The 18,447-nt window shown below is 44.0% G+C and overlaps 1 protein-coding gene and 1 long non-coding RNA gene across 3 annotated transcripts; one reads left to right on the top strand and one right to left on the bottom strand.

Annotated features, from left to right (window-relative positions):
• Positions 1-2,911: 2,911 nt before the first annotated feature.
• Positions 2,912-16,683, top strand: LOC148637997 (interferon-induced very large GTPase 1-like). Of its 2 annotated transcripts, none has more exons than XM_088623404.1 (2): positions 2,912-3,064; positions 9,516-16,683. In XM_088623404.1, exon 2 carries the CDS (start codon positions 9,522-9,524, stop codon positions 15,591-15,593), a length of 6,072 nt encoding a protein of 2,023 aa, XP_088479530.1. In that variant the 5' UTR covers positions 2,912-3,064; positions 9,516-9,521; the 3' UTR covers positions 15,594-16,683. The 2 variants fall into 2 exon arrangements, with proteins under 2 accessions (XP_088479530.1, XP_088479529.1); XM_088623403.1 differs by lacking the exon at positions 2,912-3,064 and adding an exon at positions 4,748-4,821.
• On the bottom strand, positions 4,235-6,855 carry LOC148637998 (uncharacterized). Its single transcript, XR_015931123.1, has 3 exons — positions 6,189-6,855; positions 4,661-4,819; positions 4,235-4,467 (listed from the first exon to the last, which is right to left on the bottom strand). It is a non-coding gene; the product is annotated as an uncharacterized LOC148637998 (long non-coding RNA).
• Positions 16,684-18,447: the final 1,764 nt, after the last annotated feature.

Here is an 18,447-nt window from a genome sequence, read left to right as displayed (position 1 = left end):
CGAGTCTTTGAATAGCTTGCAATCAGTGACGAAGAAACGGGCAGCGTTACCTGTAACAATACACAAGACTTTCAAGAGCCTTCTGGGATCTAAAGCTATTCAGATTTTCAAAAATACCCATATTTGCCGAACCATGTAAAATTGAAATAGAATCTAATATACAGTAAGAGAATTTCTTGTGAAACATCTATCGTCCAAAATTGGACTCCCAAGCCGTGGACTCCCGGAGGTTTTCTTGCAGTTAAATGAGGTTTTTCCTCCCCTCTGTGCTGTGCAGAATTGTTGTGTCCAGAGGATAATAGGCCAGATAACTAAAGCAGCACTTGAATGTTGTCTGAGTAGTTCTACACTCGAAATAATAAAAACTGATCTGATTTAAGAGAAAATACCATAGTGTAGTGTTTTGATACAGAACACCTGCAAGGTATCTTTACTTCCCAGTCTATCGGAACGCATGGGGGGGATCAGTTATCAACTGGTACTTGGGCACCATGTAACCCATCGTTTCCACATTACATCAACTCAAAAAGGCTGCATACCATGTCTGTGGCAGAGCCACCTTCCCAGAAAAGATACATCACCATTGAAGGTCTATTCAATCTTTTGGCTGTTTCAATACACTCTAATAAATTTAATATAGCAAAATTCCTAAGTTTTATAATATGTCTTACATTTACACCCCAAACAATTATCCCATAGACAGTAGGGAAAAAGTGTGAAATTTACACTTTATTTCAAACCAGAAAGGTGAAGTGTTAACAATGCCCACATTGCAATAACATGCCCTTCGAGACAAATCTAGTATCCGCTGCTAAAAGGCCCCTATAAACCCCAGGACCATTGGCAAAGGATGCTCATCTGGCAAAACCATGGTTATATACCATTAGCTGGGGGGTCTGTAGAAGAGATCTGAGTCACTTTTGGAGAGGCACAAATTTTGGTTTGGTCGGGAGGGGAATGAGACCAATCCCTGCACCATCACTGCACGGTCCCAGTCTGGGAACAGCAAGTAGTCTTATAAACCCCAGTAGCTTTAGCAAAGACGCTTATCTGAAAAAACCATGGCTATTTTCTATTAGCTGAGGGTCCGTAGAATAGATCTGAGGTATTTTTGAAGAGGCACAGATGTTTGTTTGGTCGGGAGCGGGGTGAGACCACTCCCTGTCCATGGCTGCACAGTCCCAGTCTGAGGATGGGAGGTGCTCTATAAACCCCAGCAACTTCAGCAAAGACATTTATCTGAGAAAACCATGGTGATTTTCTATTAGCTGTGGCTCTGTAGAATAAGTTTGAACTATTTTTTTTCTACCAAGTGCTACCAAGCCACCGTCTCTTAGTGAAGCTTGCATCATGTTACTCGTTCAGACAGGGTTACGAGAGGGAACTACCTGCCTCCATTATTCTCCTCCTATTCTTCTTTAAAATAGCCGTGGGTGAACATACCAGGCTCATATCACTGCTGCAGTACCGAAATACAATATGAGGTATTAATAAATATGTATATATAAACAACAGGATCAAAGAAGCTTAAAAAAAGCTGGAAGTGATATTAGAAAGCGTTGTTCACACTGATGAAGTAGACTCCTATTTAATACAGTCTCGTTTTAATAAATTCCCCTGTTTCTCTGGTAAATCCAGGTTTTATTGCTCATTTCAATGAGTTTTAACTCTTTACATTTCATTAGTGTGAAAGACGCGACCCTGTACTGGATAAAGCGCATAGAAACTGGACGGACCTTTGTTAATGACTGAAGACACTCAGTTTAAAGAGTTAATTAAACCAGTTTAAACTGGAACTGGGTACAACCCGGATCAAGACAAGAACTGAGAGATTCAGGACTCTCTCCCTCTGGTATCCTTTTATATATCTCTGTCCTGTTTCCTAAAAAAAAACCCACTAATACCCCGTGTAGGAAAGAAGGCTCGCTCGTCACTCCTGTTCTGTCCCAGTGTCGCAGTAACTGGGACTGAAGCAGACGGAGAGGAGATGCGCACTTCCAGAACTTTCCTTCCCGCTCGGTTATTCCAGCTGAGCCCCAGATGGACTTTTTCCCTCCTGAGGAAAGAGCATCTTCCCACACAAACAACCAATTTCTCTCGGAAACACTGGCAGCCCACAACACCCACAGCACAGGGAGCGTTTTTACCAGCTGTGCCGCCACACGGGCAGCAGGACTCCCCTCATCTGCAGAAACACCAGGGAAGAGCCTCCGCCATCCCTCCCAGCCCACAGGAGATTCCCGCTGGAAGGACCTGGCGGGGGATTCCGAGTCATTCCTGGAATTTCCAGGAAAGACGCAGTTCCTCACCTGGGAATAAAACAGCACTGAGAGGAGCTAGAGCGCTCTGGCCGGGATTTTCCAACTCAGAGCGTCGCCTAGCAACCGGCGCTCTCTCCTCGAGCCTGACGGCCAGTGTCTGGTCTCGCGCTGGGCTGTGGGAGCAGGATTTGGCACCAGTTTTCCTCTTTTATTCTTACGTAAAAGTCAATATCCCTCCCTTATCTGTCTGGATATAAGAAAGGTTATAAACCAGAGACACGCTGGGTAAGTACAGATCCCGGGACAGTGTGTGTGAGAGTAGGGGTGTGGACCCCAGTATCCTGGTCAGTACAGATCCCGGGACACTGTGTGTGAGAGTAGGGGTGTGGACCCCAGTGTCCTGACTGCTGGTCAGTACAGATCCCGGGACACTGTGTGTGAGAGTAGGGGTGTGGACCCCAGTGTCCTGACTGTTGGTCAGTACAGATCCAGGATGCTGTGTGTGAGAGTAGGGGTGTCGACTGAAGTGCTGTGACTTCGGTATTCTGATGACATAATAATCATCGATTCATTTCTGTCTTTAGGTATCCCCATTACCTGTAAAGCACTTTGAGTGAAGTGTCAAGAACAGCGTTATGTAAGAGTAAGGAATTATTATTTAATTTATCCATCAGTCTATGTAGCAGTGTTACTTTTCCACCAGGTGGCGCCAAACCAGCATCACAGAGCAGACGGGAAACAACTCGCTCAGATCAACTGGAAAAAAGGAGAAATGGCATCTGAGAGCTCAGCGCTCAGCCCTGGTGAGTTTTCTCTTGTTCTAACTGTCAGAGTATCGGAAAGGGAGTCACAGGGGGTCTCTTCTCTGTCGCAGAGCACAGCAACAGCTGGAAAAGTTTATTTCTGTCTGCTTAGAGTTTGTTGTGCCTGTCAAACGCACGGGGTCTGAACTAGGAGACAGATGGGAACTGATTTACTTTTAGTTTCTACTGTCATAAAACTATAAAACCTGATGTGTGTGGATTTGACGGAATATTTCACTGGCTTTTAATCAGAAGTTGTAAAACTTGATTCTTCACTTCATATGTACAAACACTGTTTCCTGATGGTCTTCAGTGGTGTGAACCCCGCTTGTTCTCTGAAGCTGTTCAGTGATGTGAACCCTGACTGCCAACTGTGTTTAGTGATATGAACACCTGACTGTTCTCTGACGGTGTTCAATGCTGTGAGCCCCTGTCTGTTTTCTGATGGTGTTCAGTGATGTGAAACCTGACTGAGTGTTCCCTGACAGTGTTCAATGGTGTGAACCCTGGCTTTTTGCTGATGGTCTTCAGTGATGTGAATGTTGACTGTTCGGTGATGGTGTTTAGTGATATGAACCCCAGTGGTTCACTGTTGGTGTTCAGGGGTGTGAAGCCTGGCTGTTTGCTGATGGTGTTGTGTTTACATGAGTGTTAATGACAGCAGCAGACATGATCAGTCATGGTTGTTACCTGGGTGTTTCTCAGAGGCAGTCTTCACTGTACTGTTTACAACAACTGAGAGCTTTTTCCCAAAACATTAGAAGAGAAGACTGGACATCTGGGTATTTCTTCAGAGTAGTCAGGGTATCAACTTTATAAACACTTACTTTCTTCCTCGAGACTATCCGCTATCCGCTCTCTCTCTCTGCCTCCTTGGCCTCTTGGCTGGGAGAAGGAAAGTAAGAGGCCAAGGAGGCAGAGAGAGAGGGAGCGGATAGCGCTTCCCAGTCTCGAGGAAGAAAGCAAGCACCGCGGGCAGGCCACGAGTACCTACTCCCAGCCAAGAGGCCAAGGATAGCGGAGCAAGAGAAAGGGGGAGGGGAGAGGAGAGAGCAGAGAGAGAACGTTGCTGCCGGATCCCACCCAGCTCAGCTGCTGCTTGGCCTTAACCCCCTAGGCTCAACCTAGAGCGATACCAGCTCAAGCTTTCTTCAGGATCTTCGATCGCCTTATAGACCTTTGGAAAGACAAGAACTGCGGGCATACTGCAGGCGGTGATGCAGCCTGTTCCCCAGAGGGGCTGCTGGGTAGGAGCTCACACACGTGTGGTGGTGTTTCCCCTGTAGCAGATCTCCTTACTTCCACTCCTGCCCTGGTTGGTGTCCGAGACCCTGTGAGCAGTGAAACCACCTAACCACCTCCCTCCTGTCCAACTGGGCTCCAGTGGTCTGGTGCTTTAGAACCTGTGTGGCACAGAGGAATGGGACAAGTTTGGGACTGAGCCAACAAAGCAGTCAGAGAGTAAACTAGCCCCCCTGGCAATGAGCTGTTAAAACATGAACAGCAGATGGAAACGCTGAAGGATGCTAATACGTAGTATTAATACTTATAATTCATGTTAATAAACAGGGGCTCAAACCGAGTGGTGTCTTTTACCTGAAGCAGAAGTTCCTTGTCAGGGAAGTTTTAGGAGCTGCAGTAACATGTTCACACTCCTATGCCACCAGAGGCTGTGGAGGTAAACGAATGTGAAAGTGTGAGCCCAGCTCTTCAGGAGTGAACACCAGACTCCAGACACGGAGAAGCGAGAGATTCCTGTAAGTACAGAAAGTAGAACTTTACAAAAACAGAAAAAACAAGCAGGATGGATGAAGTCACTGGGCTGTCAGAATGCTGGGGTTTTCTTGGTAACAATCAAGTAGTGAGATTTAGATTAAAACTAACTGATCAGAATGTGTTGCAGTGTCTCTGCATAGTCCTGCCTGAGACTGTCCTCAGAGCCCAGACCTGTAGAGACACTTCTGGAGACAAATGGTTGTTTTTTGTGAATTTCTGGAAGCTGGTCTGCTTTGATGATATTTAGTTTGTAATTGAGTTCTAATCTAAACTAATTTCTCATCTGCGTTTCTAATGAAGGTGAAGGTTGGGTGTTTTTCATCTCTGAGATAGGAGGGGTCATCGCAGTAAAATTAAAAAAGGTGTTAAAAATTTAAATCTGCATTTTACGATGGGGGAAGAAGATGAGAATTTTTATCAGCAACTTCAGTTGACATTTTACCAAGTTAGTCAAATGCTGAGGTTAAAATAGCTTTTATCTTTCAAGTTCTCTCAGTGCTTATTGGAATTCATTCTCTCTCTGTCCCATTTCCATTGGCTCAGACGAGAGCTGTTTTTTGACATGAACAGACACGTTGGGTGTCAGACTGGTTAAGTGAGATTCGTTATGTACAGTGGATATAAAAGGTCTACACACCCTTCTGAAATATTATTATGCAGGTTTATGTGATGTAAAGCCAGAAATCAAGATAAATCATGTAAAGGCCTGGACTTTGCGATTTTATGCCACTCTTCCTTGCAAAAAAAGTTCAAGCTCCTTCAAATTGCCAGGAGATCTCCTGTGCACAGCCCTCTTTAGATCATTCCAGAGGTTTTCTATGGGATAGAGGTCTGGGCTCTGACTAGGCCATTCCAAGACTTTGATCTTTTTCTGAAGCCATTCCTTGGTTGACTTGGATGTGTGTTTGGGGTCGTTATCATGTTGGAAGGTGAAATTCCACTTCATCTACAGCTTTCTGACAGAGGCCAGCAGGTTTTGTGCCAAAATATCTTGATATTTGGAGCTAGTCATTATCACATCTATCTTGACTAGAGCCCCTGTCCCAGCTGAAGAGAAGCAGCCCCAGAGCATGATGCTGCCACCACCATGCTTCACAGTAGGTTTGGTGTTCTTTGGATGATGGGCTGTGTTGTCTTTGTACCAAACGCATCTTTTAGAATTAAGGCCAGAAAGTTAAACCTTTGTCTCATCAGACCATAAGACATTTTCCTACATGGTTTGGGGTGATTAGATGGGCTTGGATGTTCTTTTTTGTGAATAATGGCTTCTGTCTTGCCACCCCACCCCATAGCCCAGACGTGTGCATAATACATGAGACCATTGTCACATGCAAAGAGTGACCAGTACCTGCCAGAAATTCCTGCAGCTCCTTTAATGTTGCTGTAGGCATCTTGATAGCCTCCCTGATAAGTTTTCTCCTTGTCCTATCATCAACTTTGGAGGGTTATCCTCATCTTGTCCCTGTGTCTCCACTTATTGATGATAGTCTTCACAGTGCTGCATGGTACATCCAATGCCTATGATATTCTTTTATACTTTATTCAACTTTATTGTCATTATACTTACAAAGGTGCATAGTATAATGAAAAGTGTTCCTCATTAGTCACTCAGGTGCAGTATATAAATAGGACAGAAGATAAGACAATAGACAGTAACACAATAGCAATAACAGTAATGTGTAATAACATAACATAAATAACATGTAATCAAGTAATCAAAAACTGTGCAAACAGAGAAAATATAACAGGACAAAAACAGTGCAAGGTCATTCTTGGAACAGTGCAAAAATAGTATGGTTAAAAATAGTATGGTTAATTAATAAATATTTTGACCGGTACAGTTTTACTGGGCTATTGTATCGGGACAGAACAATTTCGGCTTACATGTGTGTGTAGTGGTGTAGGAGTACAGTCCTTGTGGGTATAGGAAGACATTAGGAGACATCATAATATGATGGGAGGGAGTGGGGGAGATTTCATATCCCTCTCCTGATCGGTACCTTTCAACAATAAGATCTCGTAGATGTTTTGTCAGCTCCTTGCAGACCAAGGCTGTCCCAGTAGGATGCAACCTGAAAGTTTCAAGGAAATCCTACAGGAACGGCTGATTTTTATTTGGGGTTAATCAGAATCACTTTCATTGATGGCAGGTGTATGCTGCTTACCTTCGGACATTATTTTAAATGTGATTGGTTAACTCTGAACACAGCTACAGCCCCCATTATAAAAGGGTGTGCACACTTTTGCCACCAGGGTGTTGTAGGTTTTTTAATTTCAATATTTTTTTCCTAATAATTATCTATTTGTTTTTCTCTTTTATCTATTTTGTGTTTGCAAGGTCACATTAAAGATGGAAAAATGTATGACATGATTTATCTTGATTTCTGGTTTTACATCACAAAAACCAGCAATTTCAATAATTGTGTGTAGACTTCTTATATCCACTGTAACTACTCTTCTGTTTGTGCTCAACTGCTCATATGAGTGGGTTCTGTCAGACCTGTAGCCAGTGTAGTTCAGTTGGCACCTACAGTATTAATCATGTCTACCTGTAATAATTGTGTTTCCTCTTCAGAGACGTCCTGATCAAAACACTGTATCCCATCAACTCCAGGCATGAGAGGAACTGTATATAGTGTATATTTAATTAAAAATCTTATGCTTGAAACATAAATAATTGTATTGTAAAAATCTCATTATTACTTAATACTTATAAACTACTGTTCCTACAGACAGATACTTTAGAGTAGATATTTATAAGTTTGTTCTTAATCAATTATGAAGTTAATATAGTTTTTATTAAATAGTTAAAATAAATAAATAGTTAAATAAATAGTTTGTATTAGGACAGTATAGCTCTTTAAAACTCTCCTGAAGTGGAGAAATGGAAAATATGAGTAAATATGTTTCCTTTTGTGTTCTGCTCTGCCTGCTGAAAGACAAAAAGTTTTTTAAACTTGTCAATGTGGGACACTCTCTTCAGACTAAAGAGACTCAGTTCCTCCATCCTGTCAGTGTGGGTCACTCCCTTCAGACTAAAGAGACTCAGTTCCTCCAGCTTGTCAGTGTGGGACACTCCCTTCAGACTAAAGAGACTCAGTTCCCTCAGCCTGTCAGTGTGGGACACTCCCTTCAGACTAAAGAGACTCAGTTCTCTCAGCCTGTCAGTGTGGGACACTTCCTTCGGACTAAAGAGACTGAGTTCCTCCAGCCTGTCAGTGTTAATATACAGCCTGTGCCCCAGACTGGCTAATGTGAAGACATTCATGTGTTGTCTTTGTGTGGTGGTGTTTTCTCTGTAGTTGATCTTTGTGTTACACTCCTGCCCTGGTTGGTGTTTGTAATCCTGTGAGATGGAGAAAGATGAAAAAGGGGAAATTTTATCACCTCCTTCTGTACTTCACCCGAGGCTGTCAGGTCAATGAATGTGAAAGTGCGAGCCTACTTATTCAGGAGTTCACGGGTTTGGGGTTAGTGTTAGTGTTCGGGTTTATTATTATCACTTCTCAGGAACCTGTAGCAAGGGCTCCATGTTTCTGTCCAGCAAACTGTTTGGCAGATATTTTGGCTTCAGTATAGCACGTAGGTCTGCTCGGCAGTATTGGATTTAATCCAGCTCTTCTCACTGAGCTCTGCAGAAGTTTTCAGCGCCAGCGTCGCCCAGCACATGAAGCCAGTCTTTGGTCTAAGCAGCAGTCTCTGCAGCCTCAGGACAGTGCATCAGATACGGACGCTCGCCAGTCCATCTCATCTGCACTCGAGGCTGTACCTGTTTCTGACTCGCAGTGTTTGGCAGCAATTTCAACTTAAAGTCAATAAGGGCCTTATCTCTGCACGGCACCCTCAGAGGCCTCCGGGGTCTTATATCCGCGCGGCCTCCAGCCAGCCTCCAGCTTTTAGTTTCATACTTTGACATCTCTTGCTTAATTTTTTGTTATTCTGCTGCTAGACAGACCACGAAGCAGATGCTACATCCAAAAAAAGTCACAAGCACTCAATCAGTGAGAACATTCACCTCTATTTTTCTGTGGCTTGTGATTTTTTTACCCTTTTTTCTCTTTTTCCTTCAAAGCTACAGCTCTCCCACCATCTCCAGACAGTCTCCTTCCGCTGGCATAACTCTCTGCAATTCCGACAGCTGTATTCAAACCAGTCTCTCTGCTGCATCAAGGCAGCTTTTTTTCCAACTTCCAATTATTTTATACAGCTCTGGTTTCAATCAGCCTGCCTTATTACTTCATCATCTCTCATTAAAAGCCTGAAGAGGTTCCGCTGTGAACCTGCACTTGGAGCTTGGCTTGTCATTAAGCACTGTGCCGAGATCTCAGGGCCCAAAGCATAACATTAGGAATGTATTGTAGTAAATAAATTTTATGATATGGCTGGCCAGGATCCCTGCCCTCCATCGATAATGACACAAATCAGCAGTTAAAGACTCTGTGTATCACCATGATATTGAAAACCATTGGGCTTCATACCTGGGCAAACAATGTATTTCCTCTACTTTGTGATGCAGTTGACTTAGCTCTGCCTGAAAATACTGTGTAGTTTTTTTAATAAATTCTGGGAAAAAAGAGGGACCAGTGGTTTTTTCTCTTCTTGGCCCAGAAGAAGTTGTGATCCAAAACCAAGTTCTTACAGCTTTCTCTTTTCTCCTCTTTTTCTGATGAACTAGGACAAGATGGAAAACCCAGAGGAGTCTTTCAGAGAGAGAATGGACGAGGTGAGACAAGACCTCACAGAGCTTCAGAAACTGCACAAGGGAGGCAAAGACCGAAACAGTGCTGAGGTGAGAGAACTGGAAGACAAGATTCGCTCAGCCCTTGACGTTCCTCAGGAATGCTGGGTACCTGCTGGAGAGTCTCTAAACGAGCTGGTGGAAAATCTGCACCAACAGCTCAACCTTCTGGAAGACTCCTCCCTGTCTCACCCTGGGAATGTTCCTGATGAGGATGTGTTAAGAAGCGCGTCTGGAGGCCTGGCTCTGCAGGGAGTCTACTGCACTGGGATTCTGGAGAACATGCTGGAGAAGAGAGAGCAGCTCATTGAGGTTCCTGAGGGCTTCTCACTGCACAGACCCCAGCACAGCTCGCTTTATGAGAAGGAAGCATTTTCCTCCTGCACATCTCTGACCTTCTTCCAGAAGGTCGTGGAAAAGCTCGGCTACACTTTTAGCATTTCAGCAAAAGTTAGATTTAAAGTTTTTACTGTTGAAAACACAACAGAAAAGTCACACTGTACTAAAGAACAGGGGAAATCTCACACATCCTCCTCTGAAGAGTCCTGCGTGTGGAAAACGATGTACAGTTATGTCCCACTGGCGTCCAGCTTTATTCAGAAGGACAAACTGAAGCTGTCAAGTGCTGCCATGAAAGACCTTAGAGACATAGAAGCAGTGCTGATCAACAGTGATGAGGGTGACATGACCCCTGAGTTACTGGACAGAGTTGGTGAGTTTTTCAAGAGATTTGGTTCCCACGCTGACCAGGGTCCTCTTCACTTTGGTGGGGTGTTCTGGTGGAAGGCCTCTGCCCAGGGGTTCAGCAGCAGTGAAGTCAGACAGATGAACAGCCTGATATCTGAAGCCTTACATCTCTATGTTGGTGCTGGATACAGTAAATTAACCTCTTTATGTTCACCTAAAGAGAGCAATGTCGCTGGAATCAGAAAACATTTCTTATTACTGAAAAAAATATTTTTTTCAATCACTGCGCCTAAAAGTGAAGTGAGCGTGTCTGCATCACAGCTGAAAGGATCCTTTACTGGGAGCTACAGTGAAGCACAGATGAGCAGAGTGAAGCTTTCTGTCTCTAAAACTGGGGGACCTGCTGAAACCAACAATCACCTGCAGTGGAAGTGTGCTCTGGTCAGCAGTAACAGGACCTGGCAGGTGATAGACAGAGGAACCAGTTTGATTCCTGTGTGGGACATCATCCTGTCTGCTCACACTCAAGACTTCACAGACCCTTTCAGACTGAGCAGCAGCCTGCTGGAGGCCTACAGAAGGATCACAGGGCAGGACGCAGACCTGATGTTGACACACATTGTTAATAAAATGAAAATGGAAGATTTTACTAATTTGCTTCAAAAACTGGGAATTAAGTCTGTGTATTCCAGCAAAATTGAAAAATCAGAGGTTCTTGTCATTGACAGTCTATCACTCAGTGCCAAGAAGCCAACAACAGAGACACAGCTGTGTTCTTACTATCTCTACAAGCTCATGACGCTGGACTACAGTGCTCGGTTTTTTGTACTGAAACTTCCAGATAATGAATTTAAGAAAAGCAGTCCAGACAACCAGTGTTCCAGTAAAAACAAAAGGAGTGACTTCTTCAGCGTTGGACAGGAGGAAGATGAAGAGGATAACAAACTAGACTCATATATTCACCCCATGGACGTCCACATGGCTGTGTTCCACTGCTCTGGTGACTTCCTGAGAGCGTTCCTCTTCAACAAGCTCTCCACCTGTCAGTTTGCCTTGCCCCTCCTGGTGCCCAGCCCTGAGACTGGGGCAGTGGAGCTCCCTCTGTGGGCCCTGAGGCAGGTCAAGAGGTCCTGGTGCAGTAAGGAGCTCTCAGTGAGAGGCAGCTCTGTGAAACACAACTGCAGGGACATGTTCAACACTCCAGTGCCAACTGTGTCCTTCATCAGGCTGGGATCATCCTCCATCTCAAAATCCCAGATCCTGAACAGTGTCATCAGCCCCAAGAGACACAGTGTGTTTTTCCACCGGCACTGCAGGGGCAGCTCCCCAGACTGCCTGCTCATGGACGGGGTGGTGGAGATCGCCTGGTACTGTCCAGGAGGCAGGAAGGACGACGTGTTCGACAGCTGTGTGGCTTTCCTGAACCTTCACGGAGATGCCAGCCAACACCCAGAGCAGCTGCAGTTTCTCCAGGAGGTCAGCACTGTCAACGTGCTTCTGATCCCAGAGTCTCCGCTGGTTGGAGAAGAGAAGAAGAAAGCTGAGGCTCTTTCCAACTCTCCTGTCCCCCTGATCTGTCTGTTTGCTGGACAGAGTAAAGTCTCTCCAGGAAACAATCCAACCAAAGTGAGACTGGCAGCCAAGAACAGGAGCGAAGGTAATCTGACTGATGAGATCAGTTCACACATCAAACACTGCATCTCCACTGTGAACAAGACCTCCAGCCTGCAGACATACTTACAGGCAGCGAGACGACAGCAGTTCAGGGTGGATGAAGAAAGCGAATTCTGTACAGAAGGGAAGGAAAAGGCCAAGATTTTGTTGAATCTGTTGAAAGAGGAGAGATTATCAACCCTAAAAGAGACTCTGCTGCCTCTGCAGGGTGAGCTGTGGCACAGGTGGTGCATGAAGGACAAAGAACAATATCGTCTGAACAGCAAAGCGAACAAAAGTATTGAACAGCAAATGAGTGAGATCAGAGCTGAGAAAACAGCCCTCCGTCATGAACAGCTGAAGAGAGCTTTCCCTCTCCATGACTTCACGAGATCCTTCCTAGAGTGTTTAACTTCAGCAGATCCACAAGACACCAAGCTGTTCATGCTGCACTGGCTAGGGATGTATCTAGATGAACTGACTGCAGACACGCTGAATGAACTTCAGGAGAAATACCACTCCACGTGGACAACACTGAGACTGAAAGACAAGAGTAAGGACAAGGATCAGGAAATTAAACTGCAGAAGGATCTGAACACAATATCTAAACAGATTAGTGCTGCTACTCTCGGACTTCAACACCTCATGAGAGAAACCGCTCAGCTCTATGAAGCTGGTCAATCAGGAGAGAGTCTAAAAAATCAGAGACAGTTTCTCAGTGTCCTTCCTGCTGTTGGAGCGGAGATGCTGATGTCAGGACACCCTCTGGAGCTGATGGACGGAGATGCTGCCCATGTGCCCCTGGTGTGGATTGAGGCCGTCCTGGACAAGCTCACTGAGAGACTTGGAGACAGAAAGGTGTTTGTCCTCTCAGTCCTTGGAGTCCAGAGCTCAGGAAAGTCCACTCTGCTGAACACAATGTTTGGGCTGCAGTTCACAGTGAGTGCAGGCAGGTGCACCAGGGGAGCGTTCATGCAGTTAGTGAGAGTGAGTGAGGAGGTCAGAGCCCAGCTGCAGTATGACTTTGTCTTGGTGGTGGACACAGAGGGGCTTCGGTCACCAGAGCTCAGTAATAAAACCTCACTGAGTCATGACAATGAATTAGCAACTTTAATTATCGGGATTGGGGACATGACTCTTATCAACATCATGGGAGAGAATCCGTCTGAAATGCAGGACATTCTCCAGATTTGCGTCCAGGCATTTCTGAGAATGACAAGTGTTCAGATCAAACCAAGTTGTATTTTTGTGCACCAGAATGTTGCAGAAGCTTCAGCGAATGACAAGAATATGGAGGGAAGGAGGTGTCTCCTGGAGAAACTGGATGAAATGGCCCGCATTGCTGCTACAGAGGAAAAGCATGAAGTTACTGGCTTCAGTGATATAATCCAGTTCGATGTGGAATCACAGGTTTTCTACTTCAAAAACCTTCTGGAAGGAGACCCTCCGATGGCTCCTCCCAACCCCTCCTACAGCCAGAATGTCCAGGAGCTGAAGATGAAGCTCCTCAGTGTTGCTCAGTGGCAGCCTAGAGTGAAGTTTCCCTCACTGTCCGAGTTTAAATTACGGATCAGAGATGTCTGGAATGCACTGCTGGGGGAGAACTTTGTCTTCAGCTTCAGAAACACCCTGGAAATGTTGGTTTACAGTAAACTGGAGGAGAAGTACGGAGAGTGGTCATGGAAGATGAGGAAAAGAGCCCTGGAGATACAGAACAGACTGAGCAACCAAATTAACAATAATATAGTTCAGGCTGTGACATTGTCAGATCTGATGAGAGAATTTAATGGGGTTTACAGCACTCTGACAGCTGAAATAGAGAAGTATTTTAAAGAGGAAAAAAAACAGGAGATCTTGATTAACTGGAAGGTGAATGTTGATAAAAGATTTGAGATCCTGAGGAATGAGCTCACTGAAGAAACCCGAAAACAGAGCAATGAACTGATCAGACTGAAGAAATTCCGATTAGAGCTGGACAGGAAGAAATCAGAATATGAATCAGAACTGATTAAAATGAGCAAAGACCTGGCTTCCAGACTGAAGGAGCAGAAGCTCAGTGATAAGAAAGTGGAGGAGCAGTTTGACAGACTCTGGAAGAGCTGGGTGACCAGAGTGTCCTCAGAGCTGCCCCCTGAGGAACAGCTGGACATCAGAGCCACAGTGCAGAACATCCTGCTGGAGAAATTCAAGAACCAGGGAGATGTCCTCAACAAGATTGTCAACAGAGAGGAGATGTTCCAGTTCAATAAGAAAAAACACATCAAACAAAGCTGGGCAAGATCTGTATGGAACACAGTTACTTCTCAAGACCCACAGTGCGGGTTTCATGGGAATGAACTCACTCAGCACATACAGAGAGCTGTTAATAAATACATTGACAGGAGAGAAGGGGAGAAAGTGGATTTCAATGAAAACTTCATCCATGAAATCCTGGGGCTGATAAAAAGTAACATAACTGATTATGAAAAGTCTACAGAGCAAAATATATTCACAAAGGAGTACGAGTTTGAACTGTCTGTCTATCTGTGCTTTACTGCAGCACCACAATTTGAGAAACTACACACAGCCTTCAGGAGAGCCAACAATCCTCTGATTTACCTCGAGAGTAAGAGGGATCAGTACCTTGACTCTTTTAAGAGCTTCTGTAAAGGAGCCACATCTGTCACATTCTTTGTAGATTTTTTGTGCAGATGTCTCAAACCTGCGATCCAGCAGGCAGTGTGTGCTAAGACCTGTATCCAGATCACAGATGATATGAAATCTAACTGCCCTGCTTTCAGTGGTAACAGATCCAACCTGGAGAACCACATTCTGAGACACCTCGCTGAGCAGGAGGACTTTGACTCCTATATGGAATATATTAACCAGCCAAAGGATTATTTTGAGAGGTTTATAAGGGAGCGTGTTGAAAGATACTGTAGAAACAACAGTGATCAACTGAGAGTGATGTTTAATACCAATCTGACTGACCTAGTACAGCAGGTTATAACAGTGAACACTACTGTCACTGCAGCTGTGAGAGAGAGACATGGTGGTGCCACCTTGTGGCTGGATGACTTCTGTGTAGCACTCAGTGATCATATGGAGCTCCCCAGACAGGACTTCAGAAACATTGAAAATGAAGACATCACAGACCTGAAGTTCCTCAGAGAAACGATGGACAGATCACTTGAGGAGATACTGGAAAATCTTCAGAAAGAAAGCAGCAGCAAACCTGACCTTGACTTAAAGATGTTCAGACTCAGACCTGATGAGATTCTGTGTGAGGCGCTCAGTGGATGTTGGGAACAGTGTCCCTTCTGTAAAGCCATCTGTACAAACACCATCCCTGGCCATGAGACTGACCACAGTGTCCAGTTTCACCGATCAAAAGCTCTGGCTGGCTGGCATCGCCGTGGAACTGATGAATTCTCTGTTGATTTTTGTACCACTTCAGTCAGCAGTGACAAGAGATTCAGGCCTTTGAGTTCCAGTAGTTCTTTCCCTTATAAGACCTACAGAGCAGCAGGTGAACCTTACAGTAGATGGAGCATCACCCCAGATAACAGCGAACAGTCCTACTGGAAATGGTTCATCTGTACTTTCAGGTCACAGCTGGAGGGGAAATTAAAGCTAAAATTTGAAGGTAGTGGTGAAATTCCCGATGAGTGGAAAACAATTGAAAAGAGGAAATGAAGTAACTTTAGATCTGAGAAAGAAAAAAGTACCATTAATAACAAAATTTAAAGATGAACTTTTCATATAAATGTCTTTTTGTATAAACTGACACCTGCAATGGTGTAAAAATGAAGTGATATCAAACAAACAGTTCTACTGGAAATGGTTCATCTGTACTTTTAGGATAAAGATCGAGCAGGAATTTGGACTGAAATTCACAGGTCTGGGTAAACTCCCTCAAGACTGGGACAGAAGCAAAAAGGAAGCAGCCCTGAGAGACGTGTAGTAAACCCACATCAGTGTAAATATTTAGGTATTCAGGGACACCGATTCAGAGGGATTATGGATCAATCCTTTCAGGAGCTCACCTACGGATCAAGTCAGTCTTACAGGTCCTCATATCATATCGTCATGCTCATCTGTAACAAATCTGGTTATTAATGAACAGATGAGAAGCTCTCTGGGTTAGATATGGTAACATATGGCCTTCAGATTGATTTAGGATTGAGGTTCCAAAAAGAGAACTGTCTCCCAGTAAAATTATTTCAGTACTAGAATGTCACAGAAAGCTCTCACTCAACAGACATTTAGACACTGAATAGTGAATGAGTAACTGCAGATTTCTGCAACTATTGTGTTTTATTTTAACCTGAAATTGGTTTTATCTTTAAACTTTATTCTGACATTTGTTTTGCTGTTTGTGAAAAGTCATTCAGAGTTTGACTAAGGAACTTCATGCTGTATTTTGAAGCTGTGGGTGTGATGTCCACAGGAAATCCCGGCATCTGCTCTCATACTCCATCAGGGGTCGGGTTTTCTGTGTAGGAAAATTCTTATGTTTACTGTGCTGATAAATTCTTATATCCTCTGGTGTGTGATTAATGGAAAAAGATTAAAATAGGGAAAAAAATGATATACTGCAATAGAAACACAATACATTGAAATGGTAATTGAAAATTGGTGACAGTTGGTGACAAAACTTTCTTCTGCTCCTGTACTGACAGATGGGATAATTACTGCTTCTAACTTAAATATCTAATAAAGGAAATCACAATCAAATGTGACAAACTGTATCTTTTTACAAGCATTAAAAAGTAGTGACATTTCACTTGGGTTGTTTTCTTCATTTTGAACTGTTTGTTGTTTGACAAACATACAATTTTGCAATACATCATACCAGATTAATCTGCCAGTACAGTTCCCTCCAGTTTTACAATCAGCGATTCTGTATACTTTCTTCACTTTCAGTCAAATGACACTACAAGTCCAGACCACTGAAACCCCCACCATGGTCAAATTATTAGGATCCCTACTTAAAGATCTTAAAGTGTTCCGACAAAGCCTGAAATGAAATAAACAAACATACCATACAACTTCAACACCTCAATGGTTCTGTTTTTATCAGCTGACATAGTAGTGAGCACAGAGCTGTAAACTGTAACTGCTCTACAGAGGGCAGAAATACACACAATATTAAGTCTTGTTTTCACCCTTTTATACCTGCTACATCTTAGTTGCAGGGTAGTGCAGTGGTTAACATCGCTGCCTGGCTTCAGTTCCTGGGGGACTGTCTGTGTGGTGTTTGCATGTTTGTGTTCACTTGGGTTTCGGGTTAATTGGCTTGTGGGAAAATTGGCCCTGGTGTGAATGTGTGTGTGTGTCTGTGTGTACCCTGCGATACACACAGACACACACACAGACTGGCGGGACGGGATGTCCTGGTGTGTGTGAGTGTGTGTTTGTGTGTCTATGTGTGCCCTGAGACAGACTGGCATCCCGTCCAGGGTGTGTGAGTGTGTGTTTGTGTGTCTGTGTCCAGGGTGTGTGTGCTGTCTTACACCCATTGCTTGTCAGGACAGACTATGGCTCCCCTGCAATCCTGGATTAGAAAATGGACAGATATACAAAACAATATATAAACAATATATAAACAATTATATTTCTATTGGTAAAAAAGCCCTCCATACAAGAAATACTACATGGTGCAGAGGAGTGTACTGTTGTGTACTGTTGTCTTGTACAGAGGACATCTTGTTACTGACCCACACACACTCACCAGTAGGAGAATATGGTGACTGTGGCTGTTTTTCCCAGGTGTGTCCCTAAACCATATTGCAATATGAATAAATACCTTACTGAGTGAATGAGAATTACATTCACATGAAACAAATGGTCAGTAATAATTCTGTAAAATAGGAATCTTCACTGGTATATTAATATATATTTTAATTAAAATGTTATATTTCTTCTACCTGCTACACTACATCTGTTCTCACCCCTCCGTCTGGGCAGAGAGGGTGTAAGGTGCGGTAATAAGCCCCTTTATGATTTAAAAGATTATTAACAGGATAATATAGTCAAAACCGTCCTTCGGATGAGACGTAAAACTGAGGTCCTGACTCTCTGTGATCATTAAAAATCCCAGGGGTTTCTCGAAAAGAGTAGGAGTGTAACCCCGGCGTCCTGGCCAAATTTCCCATTGGCCCTTACCATTCATGGCCTCCTAATAACCCCCATCTCTGAATTGGCTTCATTACTCTGCTCTCCTCTCCACTGATAGCTGATGTGGGGCGAGCGTTCGGGTGCACTATGGCTGCCGTCGCATCATCCAGGTGGGGCTGCACACTGGTGGTGGTGGAGGGGAGTCCCCATTACCTGTAAATTGTTTTGAGTGGAGTGTCCAGAAAAGCGCTATATAAGTGTCAGCAATAATTATTGTTATTATAAAATGCCCCTTACTGAAAGCAGAAATATACAAACCAGCCCGCGAAGGAGTCGGTGTTTAATAATAATATAATAATAATAACAACAACAACTCAAACGTACAAATGTCAAATCGTCATTGATAGAAGCCGCCAACAGTTCCTGCTGT

The sequence above is a fragment of the Lepisosteus platostomus genome, unplaced genomic scaffold, assembly GCF_059453375.1.
Source record: "Lepisosteus platostomus isolate fLepPlt1 unplaced genomic scaffold, fLepPlt1.hap1 Scaffold_100_H1, whole genome shotgun sequence".
Classification (NCBI taxonomy): Eukaryota; Metazoa; Chordata; class Actinopteri; order Semionotiformes; family Lepisosteidae; genus Lepisosteus; species Lepisosteus platostomus.
The sequence above is the reverse complement of the archived record's forward strand: the minus strand, read 5'-3'. Positions and strand labels throughout refer to the sequence as shown.